Source organism: Mastacembelus armatus, chromosome 5 (genome assembly GCF_900324485.2).
Source record: "Mastacembelus armatus chromosome 5, fMasArm1.2, whole genome shotgun sequence".
Taxonomy (NCBI): domain Eukaryota; kingdom Metazoa; phylum Chordata; class Actinopteri; order Synbranchiformes; family Mastacembelidae; genus Mastacembelus; species Mastacembelus armatus.
This window is the reverse complement of record NC_046637.1, coordinates 10,576,985-10,593,995: the sequence shown is the minus strand read 5'-3', so window position 1 is coordinate 10,593,995 and position 17,011 is coordinate 10,576,985. Positions and strand designations below refer to the sequence as shown.

The 17,011-nt window shown below is 38.4% G+C and overlaps 1 protein-coding gene across 4 annotated transcripts in view; it reads left to right on the top strand.

The window, feature by feature from the left end:
* kcnab2a (potassium voltage-gated channel subfamily A regulatory beta subunit 2a) overlaps positions 1-17,011 on the top strand; it is a 74,249-nt gene that overhangs the window by 26,101 nt on the left and 31,137 nt on the right. For 2 of the 4 annotated variants that reach the window (XM_026305836.2, XM_026305837.2), the window contains exons 2-3: positions 1,580-1,750; positions 3,302-3,343. In XM_026305836.2, coding sequence (XP_026161621.1) covers positions 1,674-1,750; positions 3,302-3,343 — 119 coding nt within the window. In that variant the 5' untranslated portion in view covers positions 1,580-1,673. Of the gene's footprint in view, positions 1-1,109; positions 1,133-1,579; positions 1,751-3,301; positions 3,344-17,011 lie in introns of those variants that run through there. The other 2 variants (XM_026305838.2, XM_026305839.2) reach the window with 2 other exon arrangements.

Sequence of the window (17,011 nt, the reverse complement as noted above, 5' to 3'; positions counted from 1 at the left end):
TTGATGGGAGGAGAAAGTCACCTTCATGTTATCATTACTGTCTTTAAGAAGCCATGACTCACGTGAGTGCAGTCAATGGTGAAATAGGATTGCATGGGCAGCTCAGCTCACAGCTTGGTCAGGGTGACATACATGATTGCCTCTGTTGATTTTCTCATTTTATCAATTACAATACACGGGGCTAAAATACCAGCACCAGGCCATATTGTTGACTTGAATTGTTTTGATGAGGTATTTTAAATTTCTGTCAAATGCATCTTTGTATACCTAATCACCAGTCCAGCCCTCATCAATGCCTTGGCTCTCTTGCAGTAGCCCTCTCTACAGAAGTGGCCTGCTTCTTAGGCAGACATTTTGAATTGCTCATAGAGTCAAGTCTAAGCTGTAAACAGTGGGTTGGCCATGCCTTGGCCAAACACATATGTCCAATATGACACCCGTAGGCTGATTGGGTAGAATCAAGATCTATTTTTGTGTTGGTGTTTGCAGCTTGTTGTCTAGCTGGCTTTTTAGACTCTTTTTTTTTTTTCTTTTTTAGTGCTGTGATGTCTTTTAGTGCTTACCTTCTCTCTCATTAGATAGTGCATTCATAGATGGGAAACTTCTAACTCAGAGCTCTGGGTAACTATAGCTGTCATTGGTCTAGTGATTTATTCATGCACCTCATGTCTGCAGAATGAGGACACTATTCCATCTAGTGGTGGAAGTATGTAGCAGTCCTATGAAAAAAGGAGCTAAAATGTCAAACATACTCATTCCTTTTTTCCTACATATGTTTTCAAGTTTTTGTTGTCTTTAGAAAAATAAAAGTTCCAAATTACCACAAAAATGAGTCATCTCATCAACTATTCTGCCTCTGAAATGTTCGTGGCAGGGGACAGTTGTTGCAGTTTACTGCTGCATCCTACAATACACTTGCACTAGCCTTTGTTTTGAGGAGTCTTGACATCCACTTTGCTTTAAGACCAAGTGACTGCTGATCAACAGGGCGGCAGGTTACATCATTCTAGGCAGGGTCATTATTGAGCCCTCCCACGCCAGCCTGGCCGCTGCTGTAGGAGGTTTGGTGCGCCATTGCTTAATTGCACTCTCATGCTTCTGACCTTGTCTGGGACATGTTGATCACTGTTAGGTATGCTTGATGTTTTCAGTGGCATTGTTTCTACAGTCGCCAGAAGTCAGATGAATTTGTAGTTAGTTAATGGGCAAAACAACATTTTATGGCCTTACTTTCACCTTTCTGTTCTGTCTGCTTTATACAGTCTATTTCTGATTTACAATGTGTTGCTGATGAAAATTAATAGGTTAAAACTTATGTGACAACAATTCTACCCGGTGATGTGAGTTCTTAAGTGCTGTCTTGATGGATCACATTCTTAGGATGGTCATAACAACTGAATTTGGCACTTCATTTTATTTGTGTGGGACAAAATGGCACTAGTTTTGATACCTAATCAGACTTTTTTGTTTCTTGTAAGATCAGCTGAGAACGGTGTTTAATCAGCTGAGTAGAAGCAGGAATAAAATCTAACACTGATTGACAGATTGTACTCTCTTGCTGTCTTTCTGTCCTTTCTAGAGACTCAGATCAGTGATTGCCCTGTGTACCCTGTGGTCCCAATTGAAGAACACCGTCCCTGGCAGGCTGGCCACACCCCCTCCCTCCTGCCTCCATGTATCCTGAATCTACCACAGACTCCCCTGCTCGCCTCTCCCTTCGACAGACTGGCTCACCCGGCATGATCTACAGGTGATTTGATAGATATGCATTGTATGCACAGGAACATTTTTGTTCATTTGCATTTATGCTCATATACCAGTGATGCACATAATCAATGCAGAGCAGAAACTTAGGTGTGTTCACAGTGTTGTTGTTTAGAATATTACTTAAAGTAAGTAATATTAAGCTTAATAGTAAGCCGAGAAGTACGCATCTTTGTTTCATGCCTACATGTTGCTATCATGTGCATAGTGATTCATTTTTATTCCTGTTACCTGCTTAATCCTAATATTCATCTAATCTTTACATTACTTTAACCCTAATAACACAAGCGATGTCTCTTCACACTGTAGTGTGAACAAATTATTGGCAAGTAGACTAGCTGTACCTTCATGATAAACTTGGACATTGGTTCGCTAAATTGTGACAAATGCATGCTTGGTGCAGACATATCACATTTTTAGATTTCACTTCCCTCATTCAGTGCATTTATTTAGTGGAAACGGCACCATAGACAACTACTGCTAATTTGTTCTTGCTCTCTCATGTTTCACCAGCATGTGGCGCCAGCAACTCATCATCTTGTATTATTGAAAAGCAGCTGTTCTCAAGTAACTTTATGGCTGTGTTTCACATTTCCCCCCATTGCAGTGAGAGGTGGTGCAGTGGCTCTTGGATATAGTTCAGTTTTAAAATATTTTATTAGAGCAATTGGACAATCATTAGACCTATCGATTATAGACCTGAGTAATGTGACAACAAAAGGATTTTGATTTGCATTGATGAAAAATGTATGACATAAAAATGTAATAAAGTAGCCATTATCAGCACATTCAGAATTTCCCCTATACTACCATTACATTCACTGTTGTTTCACAATTTTTCATGCAAGTAACTCCAAAAGGTCTGTAACCAGAGGCTTCCTGATGCTTTTTAACAGATACAAGAGTATTTCACGTTAAGTTGTATAAGAAAGCAAATACAACAAGCCTAAACCAGTAGGAGAGGCAGGTTGAAGGTGAACTGTAATCAAGTGCTCTTTTGGAATCTCTTTATAATACAGTGTGATAGAAATTTGATTACCATCTGTCAGGAAAGGGATTAGTTTTTTTGGTGTACAGAAAATACACAATCCTGCAATGAATATCTAAATTGTAAGTATCTAAAAAAATTGTATATATGCCTTTTACCTAGACTTTTCCTAGTAACTTGTTATGAGGATAAATCTTGTATTCAGAGTGGACACGCTGAGATCAGGTAGCTGGGTTTAATTTAGAGGTAGGTGTGTACGTCGGTTTAGGAAGTGAGAAAATTGGATGGTAAGAACTGTTTTTATTATTTTTAAAACCTGAAGCTTTCAACTGATGCAAATAGCCATAACAATTTTACTGTGTTGTCTTCAGACTTGCACACATAACAGTGATGTCTTTTTCTTCTTCCTACTTTACTCTTCCACATAACAGTCACTATCCTTTGTCACCTTAATGTCTGCACCTTCATTTTTTGACACTACTAACTTCTTCCCTTTCTGGCCTTGATTAATCAAAGCTTTCATTTCTCCTCCTTTCCCGTTATCTTCAGCGCTCGTTATGGGAGCCCCAAACGGCAGCTGCAGTTCTACAGGTACCTGTCTGTCTTCGTATCTGCTGATCACTTTTGTCATCACAAAGCAGTTTCTTTATGTATATACTGTATGTTTCTGTGTATATTCAATTCAATTTTATTTGTATAGCGCCAAATCACAATACAAATCATCTCAAGGCACTTTACAAAAACTAAAACTAAAAACCCAACAAATCCCTTATGAGCAAGCACTTGGCGACAGTGGAGAGGAAAAAACTCAGTGCACCGATGGTCCTCGGGCAGTCTAGGCCTATAGCAGCATAACTAAGGGATGGTTCAGGGTTGCCTGAAGCCAGCCCTTAGTTATGCTGCTATAGGCCTATATGCACTTTTATATGTGGGTAGTATTTCTTTTTTGTACTTTGTGTGTCATGTGCTCATAATTTTTGTTTAATTTTATTTATTGTAACCTTGTTGTAGAGAATTGCTACTCTGTCATTTAAAACTATACGTCCATTAGTGAATGTCTGCAGCATAGATAACACTTATCTACTGTTTAGCTGGCAATGCACTATCCAGCTTAAACCTGATAGGGGTGATGATGGATTTTGTTGCAAGGTTGCTCACAAAACCTCTGAATCAACAATAACAGATTCAAATATTCTCTTTTTTGCCCTTTTCAGCAATAACACTTAGGATACACATTGTCTTGCTAATATGCAACTAAGAAAGTTTTTACTCATTTGTAGACCTTTTTTTGTATTTGATCAAGCAGACAGTAGTTTCCTTTACTGTCATATCTACATTAAACTGCTCAGTCTTTCTGCTGCTTTAGAATAGGATCATGTTTTATGGTCTCATATTAAGCTTTATTCTGCTGATTCGGTTATAAAAAGCCCTGACTATGTCGATGTGCTTATAAATGAGCTCACTATCGGATTTTTATCTTGGTGCTTTGCACTTTTCTGTCCGTTTAAAGTGCAAACTGCCCCACTAGCTGCTCCCCTGGCCTGCATGAGGAGGATCGATTATGCCTCCTTTTTCTCTGTATCACTCTGATGAAGAGATTCTAGGCAGGGGATTGTTATTCTTTTCAGTCATCTCATCATTGTAAGACACAAATTTTGATGACACATCCATGATGACCAACATGCCCTTTATTGGCGTGCAAATGAATGCTGAAAGTTGAGATCCTAGTATGATGGAATCTAAGTACGGCTTAAACAGTTCAAGTGCAGCGATAAACCTTAAATGGTGTACAAAGCAACCCGGTAAACTCCCAGCTGTAAAAACTTGATTTCAGCATTAGGCTGTATAATGACACAAATTTAGATTAAAGTTAGTTATTGTACTAAAGTGGTATCAATTTATGGAGGTTGTGCAGATTTTGAATGCTTATGAAGGTTTTAGAAATGAAACGAATTGTACTTTCATGCTTGTCCATGGGATGATCTCCTCTGTATAACTAATAGTGCCAATACACTGGGTTATTCAGCTGCTTGACAGTTCTGTATTTAGTCATTATTATGTGACACAGTCTGATTCTGACCTTGACCTGAACACAGGGCTACTAAGATGCTGAAAGCGTGTGTAACTAAAGTGGTTTAGTTACTTGAAGTTTAATGGCTTGAACCTGCTTGGTGCTTTGTCGTTTTTCTGCATGTATATGTCTGTTTGCTTGACACTGTGTGTGTGTTTCATGCGCACAAACTTTCAGGCCTTCATTATTGTCCAGCTCTTAGTATTCTTTCCTGTGGAACAACAATCAGAGGCTTTTAGTGCAAAAGCTTTGGTGAATAATTCAGGGCTGATATTATTTGCTGCGGTTAGCAGAAACAAGACAGGCTGCTAAATGACATAAATGGATTTCTTCCATGAGATCTCACAGGGAGGGGAGGAGGAGAGGTGTTGGTTGTGGTGATAGAGTATAGTCCAAGTGGTGAGGGGAGGGAAGGGATGCACTCTCTTATTCACTAATTGGTTTAGACATTTCCTAGTAAGACACTCCCAGTTTGGGTGGACCTGCTTCATCACTGTCTGCAGTGTGTGTTTATAAGAGCAGACTGGACCCCACAAGCTCGCTCATGAGCCGACCCCAAAGAAATCGGGTGAGTTTCAGGAAAGATTAGCACTCCTGACCACATCAGGAGTGTGTTTGTTTGCGTGCATGTTTTGTGTGTGTGTGTGTGTGTGTGTGTGTGTGGTTGGCAGAGAGATGAGGAATGTGTGTGTGGGTGTGTGGATGCATGCTGCCTCGCTTGAAGTCTCCTCCTTTATTTATGACTTCTGTCTCTATGCGAGGAAGCCAGCTGTTTGGGAGAACTTGACAATGAGATTTTAATTAATAGGGATTTAGGAGAATCCCAAGTAATAATGTCATAAGGGCATTGATGGTTTTCGACAATGTTTTTATTCTGTATTAGAATTTTGAATAGATATTCTTGGTATTATTTTCACTTTTTTAAACTCTATTTACCACAAGATGTGCTAGAATTAACGTTATTTTATCAGTACTTCAAAATCTTAGTTTTAAATGGAAGTTGCTTCCCAGTGTTCAGGAAGCTTTGAGAACCACTTTGTACAGAGGCTGTTGAAGTGTTGTGTTTAGCAGATTTGAATGAAACAGTATTGCTTATGCCAGGTTTAAAACCAGCTGTAAACTATCTTTTCCTTATACTCGGGTGGTTACAATGAAGAGCTTGTGCATAACATCACCTTAAATAATTTCAGATAGATCTGTTACGGCAAGGCAGAAAGGCTTCATGACAACCTATGTTAATATTTAATGAATAATTTGGGTATAAACTAATAATTTTAAAATCTTGAACACCGGCTATTCTGAAATATAGTTTTAGCATGTTTGGTTTTCATCAGTTCATTTTTCTGAACAAATACCTTTTTGGATTTTTTTTTTCATGCAAAATGTATACTTTTATGCATATCAGTTACATTTTTCTGCAGGTCAGAATATTATGTGTTAACAATGTATTTATATAAAATGCTTTTCTTCTACGAACGAAGATGCTTTGTGGTCAGTGATTACTTGTGCATTTTGCATCAAGGTGCTTTCTGGTAGTGATGATGGAATGACACGGTGATGCCCTCTGTTGATTAAATCCTGTACAACAGTCAATTTCAATAGAGGCATTATAGAAGAGCTGAATAAATAAAAGTAAAAATAAGTGTGTATGTTTTGTACTGCACTAGAAGTCAACCATAGACTTTGCATTTTGGAAAAACTTACTAATAGATTGTGTCTCAATAGGAAATCTGTCCACTTCTGCCCAAAAACAGCACACTAGATTCACTTTCCTCTTGGTCATCTTTTAACATCTTACAGTTCGACTGCTCTGCTAATCCTCTTTGCCTGAAAACCAACCACAACTGCACATTTCCATCTACATCCATATGTAATACATTTTAACTAAGATTAAACAAAGATTAAAGTGTGTGTGTGCGTGTGCGTGTGCGTGTGTGTGTGTGTGTGTGTGTGTGTGTGTCCCCTCCTCTCTTTGGGTCCTGGTGGGCTGGGCCGGTGCTCGGTGGTTCCCTTATGGGTTGGTGCAGTGCAGGCCGTGGTGCTCATGCCTTCCTTCTGTCTTCCCGCCTCCCTTTGCCTTGTTGTTTTGGCCAGGCTGGTTATACTTTGCACACTTCTCTGCATCACAGACCAGCTGGGATATTTATGAAATGGAAACATCATTAGAAAAAATGGAAAAACAAAGCAGACGGACAGATACAAGAATAGGGTAAGTGTGGTTAGTGTGTGGTGGCCAGGGGTGAAGAGTGCCCTGGGTAGTTTGAGTGGGCAGATGATACTGGGACTCCATGCTCTGCAGCATCTCTCCCTGATGTCCCATGGGTGGGTACTGACTTATGCCTTGGCTATGGAAGGATCCAAGGTAGCCTTGGATAACAATTTTATTATTACTATTGTTAATCTTATTTATTTTTATTACTACTATATCTGTACTACTATATCTTTATTTCTACAAGCTTTAATTTGCTTATATGCTTATAGATTGATAGATACTTTATTCATCCGACATTGGGGGAAATTCATATTGTCCTGCAGCTCTTATATTTACTTTAACATAGAAATTTCACTATAAAATATAATAAACAGATAAAGGCACCCAGTCAATAACATTTAACATAAATAGCATATCATTATGTCCACTCCCACACCCCAGATGCACTTGTGCAAACACACACATACACACACACAGGAATAATCAAAATCGATTTGTTTTTTGTTTATCTGTTTGTTTGGCTTCTTATTGTATTTGGATTTGTTATATGTAAATGGTCATATCTGTTGTTTGCATAATAAAAAATAAGATAAGAAAACCTTTATTTGTCCCACAATGGGGAAATTGCATTGTTGCAACAGTAAAGTACTAATATGTATATAACAGAAGACAAAAGGCTTCATGGTTAAAACAGATGTTTTTCTAAAAGCAAAAGGACAACTTGACAAGCTCTCTGACAAGAAATTTTGGTCAGCCTTACATTAGTCTTTACATATAATGCAGTTGTTGTAGGATTCTTTTGGTGCTTGTGTCTTTTTGTGGAACAGTCTCAAGTTATATTGCAAACTACTCTGAGAAGATGTGTCTCTTGGTTATCAGAAGTCAGCAGTGAGAGCAAGAATGGTGTCCCCCCCTGTTGCTTTGTGCATGTTTGAATGTTTCCCCTTTACAGATAGCATGTTCCCTCTTTGGTCCTGCTCCTTAATCACCAGCAAGTTACCTGAATGCTCCCTATCAGTGTAACCCTGCCATTGTGTACCTGTCAGGGGAGGGTGGTGCTGGGCTGTGTTGTGCGACTCCGATTACACGATGCATGGCCGTGTGCTGCCCCATGCAGGAGAGCTGTTTTTTTTTATGGGAGCGGATACTATTTAAGGAGGTATCTGTGCCCTGCTGGCTCTTTTCTCCATCTGTGTCCCTACCTTATTCTTCACTGCACGGGTCGCATCAGCATTAAGAGGAAGAGAATAAGGGGTGGGGGCATGTTTGCGGGAGGGTATGCTGGTGGACCCCAGGGTCCTTCCAGCAGACACAAGTCCAGTTACTGTCCTCCTGAAAACCTGCAGATCCCCAAACCGGCAGCGCCAGGTAGTGGTGTTCGGAAGAGCAGCAGCAGTGGCAGCGGCAAGATGCTGTCTATGTCATACAGCGAAAGCATCCGGAGCGGAATCAACCGCTACCACTCAGACCAGGGGCTAAATCAGCCACCGGCCAGACCAACTGACCAGGGTGAGCTGCAGAGACTCCGGGAACAGAGAGTCGCCGCTCAGATTAAGAATATGGAAGACTTCCTGAAGATGAATGGCTTGGCCCTGGAGGAGTGTGTGTCCTATCAGACAGGCATGAAGTACAGGTAAGAGAGGGGCAAAGCTTAACAGGGACTCAGATACTCTGGCGAACCAGACATGGATGGTTGCTGAAAGGCAGCAGGTGAGAGAAGATTTGTAGGTGAAGGTGGAGGTTCAGGTCTGTGCATTCGTATAGTTTTTTTGGGGTTTTTTTTTTTTTGTATTGGTCTCAGAAGTCACTGTTTTGTACCTTTTGGGTTTTATTCAGAAAACTTCTATCATAGGAAATATAGGGAATAGATCAGCAGTTTATTTGCCTTTAGTCTGTTACTATCAGTGCAGTATTGCTGTGTCCTCTGATCATGCTGCGCTCTGCAAAGGTACTGGGGCTCAGGTTTTATTTTAATCATCTAGGTCGGTGGCATATTTGCCCAACTTCATGGGAAGGACAGATTGCTCCTTAAGGGCTTATCTGCCCCCTATAAAATCTCAGACTTTTCTTTTCCCCTTGATCATGAAGATAGTCTCTCTTCTCTGACTGTGCTTTACTACTAGTTGTGTCCTCTGAATGCCAACATAAATAAGTGTGCTGTTGATGTTGATAATATGCATATAAGAACATTAGATAGGACATTGTATTTGATTTTGGCTGTCACAAATTTGTAAGATGTTTAAAGATTGATTTCTAAATCTGACAATTTTCTGAGCTTGTTCTAGCTGTAGAAATAATTAACTCTGAATGCCTTCTAAACCAGAGAAATCTTCATATTTGTTGATTTTAGATGTTTCAACTTCATGGATTCGGTGTTCCTTTATGGGCTCAGAAAATTCTCCCACTTTAAATTCAAAATTCAACATCTCATCTCTCAAGCTGATAACAAAACAGTTTTTTTTATTGGAGAGTATTGGAAAGACATACATCCACTGTCATACACAGAATATTGTATTTAAAATATCTATGCCAAAATACTTATTCAATTCAATTCAATTCAATTTTATTTGTATAGCGCCAAATCACAATACAAATCATCTCAAGGCACTTTACAAAAACTAAAACTAAAAACCCAACAATTCCCTTATGAGCAAGCACTTGGCGACAGTGGAGAGGAAAAAACTCCCTTTAACGGAAGAAAAAAACCTCCAGCAGAACCGGGCTCAGTTTGGGCGGCCATCTGCCTCGACCGGTTGGGGTGAGTGGATAGAGCAGAGAGAAAAGAACAGCAACAATAAACAACAAATAGACACTGCAAGTTGGTGGGGCCAGTAACTGCACATCAGCGATAAACAGCTCCAGGACCAGGGACACCTGCAGAAGGTACAGAGAGAGAGAGAGAGAGAGGGAGGGAGAGAGCACAAACTAGGGGAGAGAGAGAGCACAAGGTTAGTAACATTCAATGGTGGAATATACATGAAGTGGGAGAGAAGGGGGTTAGGGTAGGGGAGCTCAGTGCACCGATGGTCCTCGGGCAGTCTAGGCCTATAGCAGCATAACTAACTAAGGGATGGTTCAGGGTTGCCTGAAGCCAGCCCTAACTATATGCTTTGTCAAAGAGGAAGGTTTTAAGTCTAGCCTTAAAAGTACAGAGAGTGTCTGCCTCCTGAACCCAGGCTGAGAGCTGGTTCCACAGGAGAGGAGCTTGATAGCTAAAGGCTCTGCCTCCCATTCTGCTTTTGAGAACTCTGGGAACCACAAGTAGGCCTGCACTCTGAGAGCGAAGTGGTCTATTGGGATAATATGGTACTATGAGGTCTTTAAGGTATGAAGGAGCTTGATTATGAAGGGATTTGTATGTGAGAAGAAGGATTTTAAATTCTATTCTATATTTTACAGGGAGCCAATGAAGAGAAGCCAATATAGGAGAAATATGATCTCTCTTGCTAGTTCCTGTCAGGACTCTGGCTGCGGCATTCTGGATTAATTGGAGGCTTTTTATTAAGATATTAGGACATCCAGATAGTAATGAGTTACAGTAATCTAGCCTTGAGGAAACAAATGCATGGACTAGTTTTTCTGCATCATTTTGAGACAGGATGTTCCTAATTTTGGAAATGTTGCGCAGGTGAAAGAATGCAGTTCTAGAAATTTGTTTTATGTGGGAGTTAAAGGACATGTCCTGGTCAAAAATAACTCCAAGGTTTTTTACAGTAGTGCTGGAGGCCAGGGCTATGCCATCTAGAGTAGCTATAATTTTAGAAAAGTTATTTCTGAGATTTTTAGGCCCAAATATAATGACTTCTGTTTTCTCCGAGTTTAAAAGTAAAAAGTTACTGGTCATCCAAGCCTTTATGTCAGTTAGACAGGCTTGAAGTCTGGTTAACTGGTTTGTGTTAACAGGTTTAATAGATAGATATAACTGAGTGTCATCCGCATAGCAGTGGTAATTAATAGAGTGCTTCCTAATGATATATCCTAAAGGAAGCATGTACAGGGTGAACAGAATCGGTCCTAGCACAGAACCTTGTGGAACTCCATAACTAACTTTTGCTCGTGTGGAAGGTTCATCATGGACATGAACAAACTGGAATCTGTCCGATAAATAGGATTGGAACCACTTTAACGCTGTTCCTCTGATACCAATCACATGCTCCAGTCTCTGTAATAAGATGTTGTGGTCAATGGTGTCGAATGCTGCACTAAGGTCTAGGAGGACAAGTATCGAAACAAGTCCATTATCTGAGGCTAAGAGAAGATCGTTGGTAACTTTCAACAGTGCTGTTTCTGTACTATGATGTGCTCTAAATCCTGATTGGAAATCTTCAAATAGTTCATTCCTGTATAATTAAACATACTTTGAATTTGTTGCTAAACCAATTTGTTTCATAAGTTTCTAAACTTAGCTTATCTACTATCAAGAAATCATGAAATACACCACCAATGCAGTGCAAGAGATAAAAGTTGAAACATTAACTTGTTGTATCTGTGCTCTATCAGTCTATCAGTGTATCTTTATCAGCCCAATGATAGAAAATGAAACTACCTGTTTTTGGACAGTCCTGTTCAAAGGGTTGAGCCAGTGCATCAGGCTTAGCAGCTGTTGTGCTAATAAGGCCTGTTAAGTTGATGTTGTTGTTGTTGTTGTCATAGATAGCTTTCATAACATGCAGGCACGGCTGCTGTTGTTTTTGACTGAGACCAGTGACTAGAACACAGATACAGTTGGCAGCTGTTACCGTGACTTGAGTGACTGATTTTTAGTGCCGTCTGCAGGCAGTGGTGTATGTCGCAGCTGCTGGCATCTTACCTTGCCTGTCGTTACCTCTGTAGTGTGTAAAGCTCAGTCAGTGGACCACAATGGGCTCGGGTGCAGCTTTGTTGAGCATGCATGTTGAAAGGGAGTTTAGTATTACAAGGAGCATGTGTGCTGCTTTGCTTATGAACATCATAAAGCCTCGTAAAGTAACAAGAAATGCTGGTTACACATTATTGACACTAACGTTTGTTTTTAATTTTTTATTTTTTTATAAGAATCATTTTATTTTGTTCTGTCTAGTGAATCTGTTAATAAATGTAAATGTGATTTATAACTTCATAGAGTCTTAGCTGTATAACAAAGGAAATCTTGCCAGGATCAGATGTTTCTTGTATTGTGATCTCGTTCAAATCTGTAATTAGTGCTGTAACTGGGTCAGCAAGTACATGTCACCTCTGACTCAAGCTCATCTTTATTTCAGGTGTGTGGTCAGGAAGCCGGGTCAGCATTGCTAAGCTTGTAACCAGTCTTTGCAGTAACTTCATCTTTTCCAACAAAGAAAGCTAAAAATGTTTTACTATAGTTTCTTTTTTTTTTTACTCTACTACTTACTCAGTGCTCTGTACACAAACTAGCGAACATTTTTTTCAGAAAATATCCAGACAGGTCTTCTTCATGGAGTGAAATACTGAGTGCTGTTAGCAAAGCTATTATTTTAAACCACCAGAAAAACATGACATTTGTATTTATTTATTTAATTATTCCTCTCTAAATAAACATAATTGACTATTTCAATTATGATGATGTAATTGAATATATCAGTAAGATATAGTAAATGGTCTTTCTTCTAATGCTTGCATACTGATCAGTGTGAATCAATAGTAGAAACTTAGTTGATCCTTATCTTAAAAAGATTCTGTTTCCTGATTATCAGGGTTTTAAAGTTGTAAATATTGTGCACTTTAAGAAAAAGGATTACACTATTTCCGTTGATATGCACAAAATAAACCACTCAGACCTACATTGGAAAACCTTTCCTGGTGTTCATATAGTCTGACTGAAAGAGGCAGTTTGAGTTCAGTAAGGTCAGACGTGTAGCCTAGTGTCTCCTATTATTTGGAGGATGGTGGTTGGAATATAGATTTCTTGAATGATTGAACACTAATGGACATAGAGATGACTTCCTCTTAAGCGTTCCTAAGTTATGTTGGGCTATAACTGTTACTTAATGTACCATAAACCACTGATTGCAAGAAGCTTTGATGTGCAGGTAGACAAAAATCTTTTTCTCAGTCTGTAATAAAATTTACCTTAAAGTTTAAATAACCTTTTGCATACTCTTTGTTAGAATGCTACTTTAGACAGAACACTGTTTAAATACATACAATAATCACTCTGTGGCCACTAGGGGGAGGAAAAAACATATAGACAAGCCTAGAAACCATATATGCACAAAACCATTTAACAAGCGAATTATAGACTATTTACCATAGACCATTTGAAGCTGACATGAAGGAACATTGGCAAGTTTTTGTATATTTTATCACCTCCTGGTAAATATAGGGCCCACAGAAATTGAATCAACAGTTTGAATAATGATGTGCAAAATATTAATCATTAAAATCATAAGATCTTACATTGGACTACTATAAATTTGAATAGACATTTTTACTGTTTTTTGACATCTTATGGACATGATGATTAATCAGTTAATGAAAAAATGGTCTATAACCTGATGAAAACAGATTTTAGATTTTGCAACGTTAGTATTCAGTCACATTGCATGAAACAGAGAGAAACTGAAAATCTTCATGGTGGAGAAGCTGTACTTCTTAAGGGATCTTCGATTTATTGATTGACTAATCATAAGACTTTTAATGCTATACACATGGACAGAAAATGCTATACACATGGACAGAAATTCTAAAATTTGCAAATTTTGTGAAACAGACGTTTCTGCTCGATCAAGGCTGGATGTTCTGTAAAGCTGTAGAATGTTTGAGTTCTCTGATGTGTAATGGGTTTACATTCAGAACTGGAGCTCCCTGTGAGTACTTCTTTGGTAATAACAGTTGATCTCCACTAGGTGGTGCAGGGGTTCCACTTATATTGGCTAATTTACCTAAATATATAATGGCTCCCCCTGCACTCACTGCTATAATGTATTCACTGAACACTGTGTCCATCACTATTAGCACTCCTTCACTGTTGAACACTGTTTTAATAATCACCAGTTTCTGTTGAACTTTACCTGACATTTAATCTGAAGGAAGAAATGACAAAACCTGTCTAAAATATTGTGTCACAAGGTTGTAACATGGAGGGCTGTTTGTTACTTTCTTTTTCTTTTACTCTCATTGCTTCTGCTTCAAAGCTCATTCATGCATGCATTCTTAATGTCCCAACATGTCAGTTTCACCTTTACACAGACTGATTTACTGCACACAAACAAACCTTTCGTTGAGGGCATCTGCACTGAGCCAATCTAAACTGTTGTTAGATATTTTTTCTATATCTCAGCAGCAGTGCAGCATGTGTGTGAGCCTGGGCAACTGAGATGTTTTCCTTCAGGCAATCCCCTACTCAAGAGCTATATTTAGCAACAGATTCATATCCACAGAACTAGCTGGATGCAGCTGAATGGGCTGCAGCCTAACTTGTTCATATACTATTTTACATCAAGCCCACTGCCTCACATTCTTGCTACTTTGAGTAGTATTTTGAGAGCTGCAGAAGTGCCTGTCCTTTATCTTTGTCACAGGAGGGAGAGATGGTATTTGGAGTGGTATAGAGTTGGGTTCCACTGGTGCCCTCTCCAGTTCCTGTTTGAGCTATCTGTGGCTGGTCTAGTCCGACAGCTTGTCAAAATGTTCTAGTCAGTGTGGGCACAAGAGTTGGGAATGTCATAGATTATGCAATTGTATTTTGTTCTGGTTGTTGTGTTTCGAGATGTGCCTCTTAAATATGGTTTCTCAACAAGATGTCCTCATGATCACATGTATGGATTAGTATATCATCTTGGGAACTGAATTTACTATGTGTATGTATTTCCACTTTGGATTATGCCATCACTGGCCACTACCATCCTGATTTCAAATTTTTCCATCTTCTTATTTTTAGTTTTTACTTTGTCTGATTTATTCACACAGCTTTAAATTTTATAGTAAGGGCAAAACCTTATTATACATGTACTGTAGACATAGTTAGCTACTTTTATTTGAAAAGATCCAAGTAAATTGTAGAGAAATTAGCATTTTAATAAACATCCTTCTCTTGATGCAATTTATATGGTTATAACTAATATCACAATATGTTGGATGGTTGTTCAAATCGTGATTAAATCCAGGATAATCATGTTATATTGCTTATTCAGTGTAGCAATTATTTCTCTTTTCACAATTTCATTGGAAGACCACCAGTCTTCTCCTCCTCATACTGGATGCTTGCTGGAAGCATTGTGTAGGAACATGCTGTTTTTAATTAAACATCACAAATCATGCTTTACACATATGGTAACTTCCATCCCTTTCTGCCATGACCATGTGTTTTTATTTAGTTGACGTCTTAGAAGTGTCTGTGTGTATGTAAATGTGTGGAGTCTTCAGGGGGCTTGTTGTGTACTGAGTATGAATACCAGTAGTGACAGGAGGTAGGAGGCCCTCTACACTGTCCCCAGCCTTTTAGACACTTAGGCTTTAAAACTGTGCTGTTGTCGCTTCGCATCCTTTGAAAGTTGTTACTTAACAACATTCAGCGCATCCTTCCTAAACTGTCGAGTTCCATCTCTGAATAAATTGTGAAGCTTTGTTTGTTTAAAAAAATCTCCTAAGGCCATGTGTATTGCTTTCCTTCTCTTGCACTCATTGAACACCAGAATATGCTGCACCAAAGTCTGTCAGAAATCCTGAATTATTATTAATAATTATTATTAATAATTCAGGATTTCTGAGACCAATACAGGATTTAATTAATTTTTCTTTTACAAAGCCATGGTTTTATTCCCTGTAAAAAAAAAAAAAAAAAAAAAAAAAAAAAGTTGTTTTCGGAGCCATGGATTTTTAAGAACAGCACAGCTCTAGAAATTTTCATAAAATGGCTTTTACATTTCAACCAGACTGATCAGACAAACCAGTAATTGTATAAGTAGCTAACTATTGTATATAATGTAATAGAAATTTCCAGGAGAATTTGAAAAAAAAAAAAAAAAGTCAAAGGATAAAAAAAATGGATCAAAGTAGATAAAAAGTAATCATTAAGAATAGTCATTAGATATTTAATTCTTTTTGAAAGCTTTGTTTACATCAGTGTTTACATTGGAAACAAAAATACTGTTTTAAGTCTATCTTTAATTACAGACAAACATTTCATTTAAAAAAAAAAATTAAAATATGCTATTTAGTATGGAAAAGACAATGTAAAAGCAGATGTAATGTTTTTGTTTTCTGAAGGGCCAACAGATAGCGGTTTTTGTTCAGGAACAATCATCAAAAGTTCTGTTACTTTAAAAGGCTTCACACACATAGGGCACTGCAGTATGTTGTAAGAATGTTGTTATTGGTGTTAATATTATTAGACTTGCCTCAACATGTTTTTCTTATTTGTAGATAAAGAATGTCCTAAGGTGAGATGTTTACTGAGCAAATAACATGTTGTAAAGGTAATCAGAACAGAACAGGTCCCTGAACAGTGTGAACAGTGTGTCACATTTGATTTCAGAAGCTGTTAAACTTAAATCCCCAGTTGTAACAAAAAATTCAGTTACACAAGTTGGAAGAGAGGCAATCCAGCCCACTCTCCTCATTCTGTACAAAAAAAAAAATGTTGATCAGTTTTTGTCAAAGGCACATTCAAGATCAATATAATAATATTGTTAATTAGCAGCCTGGAATAGAATATAATGTGACCTTGAGAGTATTTTCAATAACGTATAGCTTCATCGGATGACAATTACTCAATTGTAAATCTTTTTCAATAGATTTCAGAGTTGTTCTAGTACTTCTTTCTCTAGATTTGTGAAATCATGAATTGTCTAGACATTAGTTGGGTTTGTTTTCAAGAGTTGGGGTTCTAGGCCGGGTCCCTTGATTAGTATTTAAACAGAGAATGCATGGGCTCAGAGAGCATGACGTTACATCCCTCCTTTGAAGTGCCTGCAGAAGAAACAATTTCTGCCTAGCAACACTCTCTGTATGAACATTCCCTAAGGTCTGACAAATT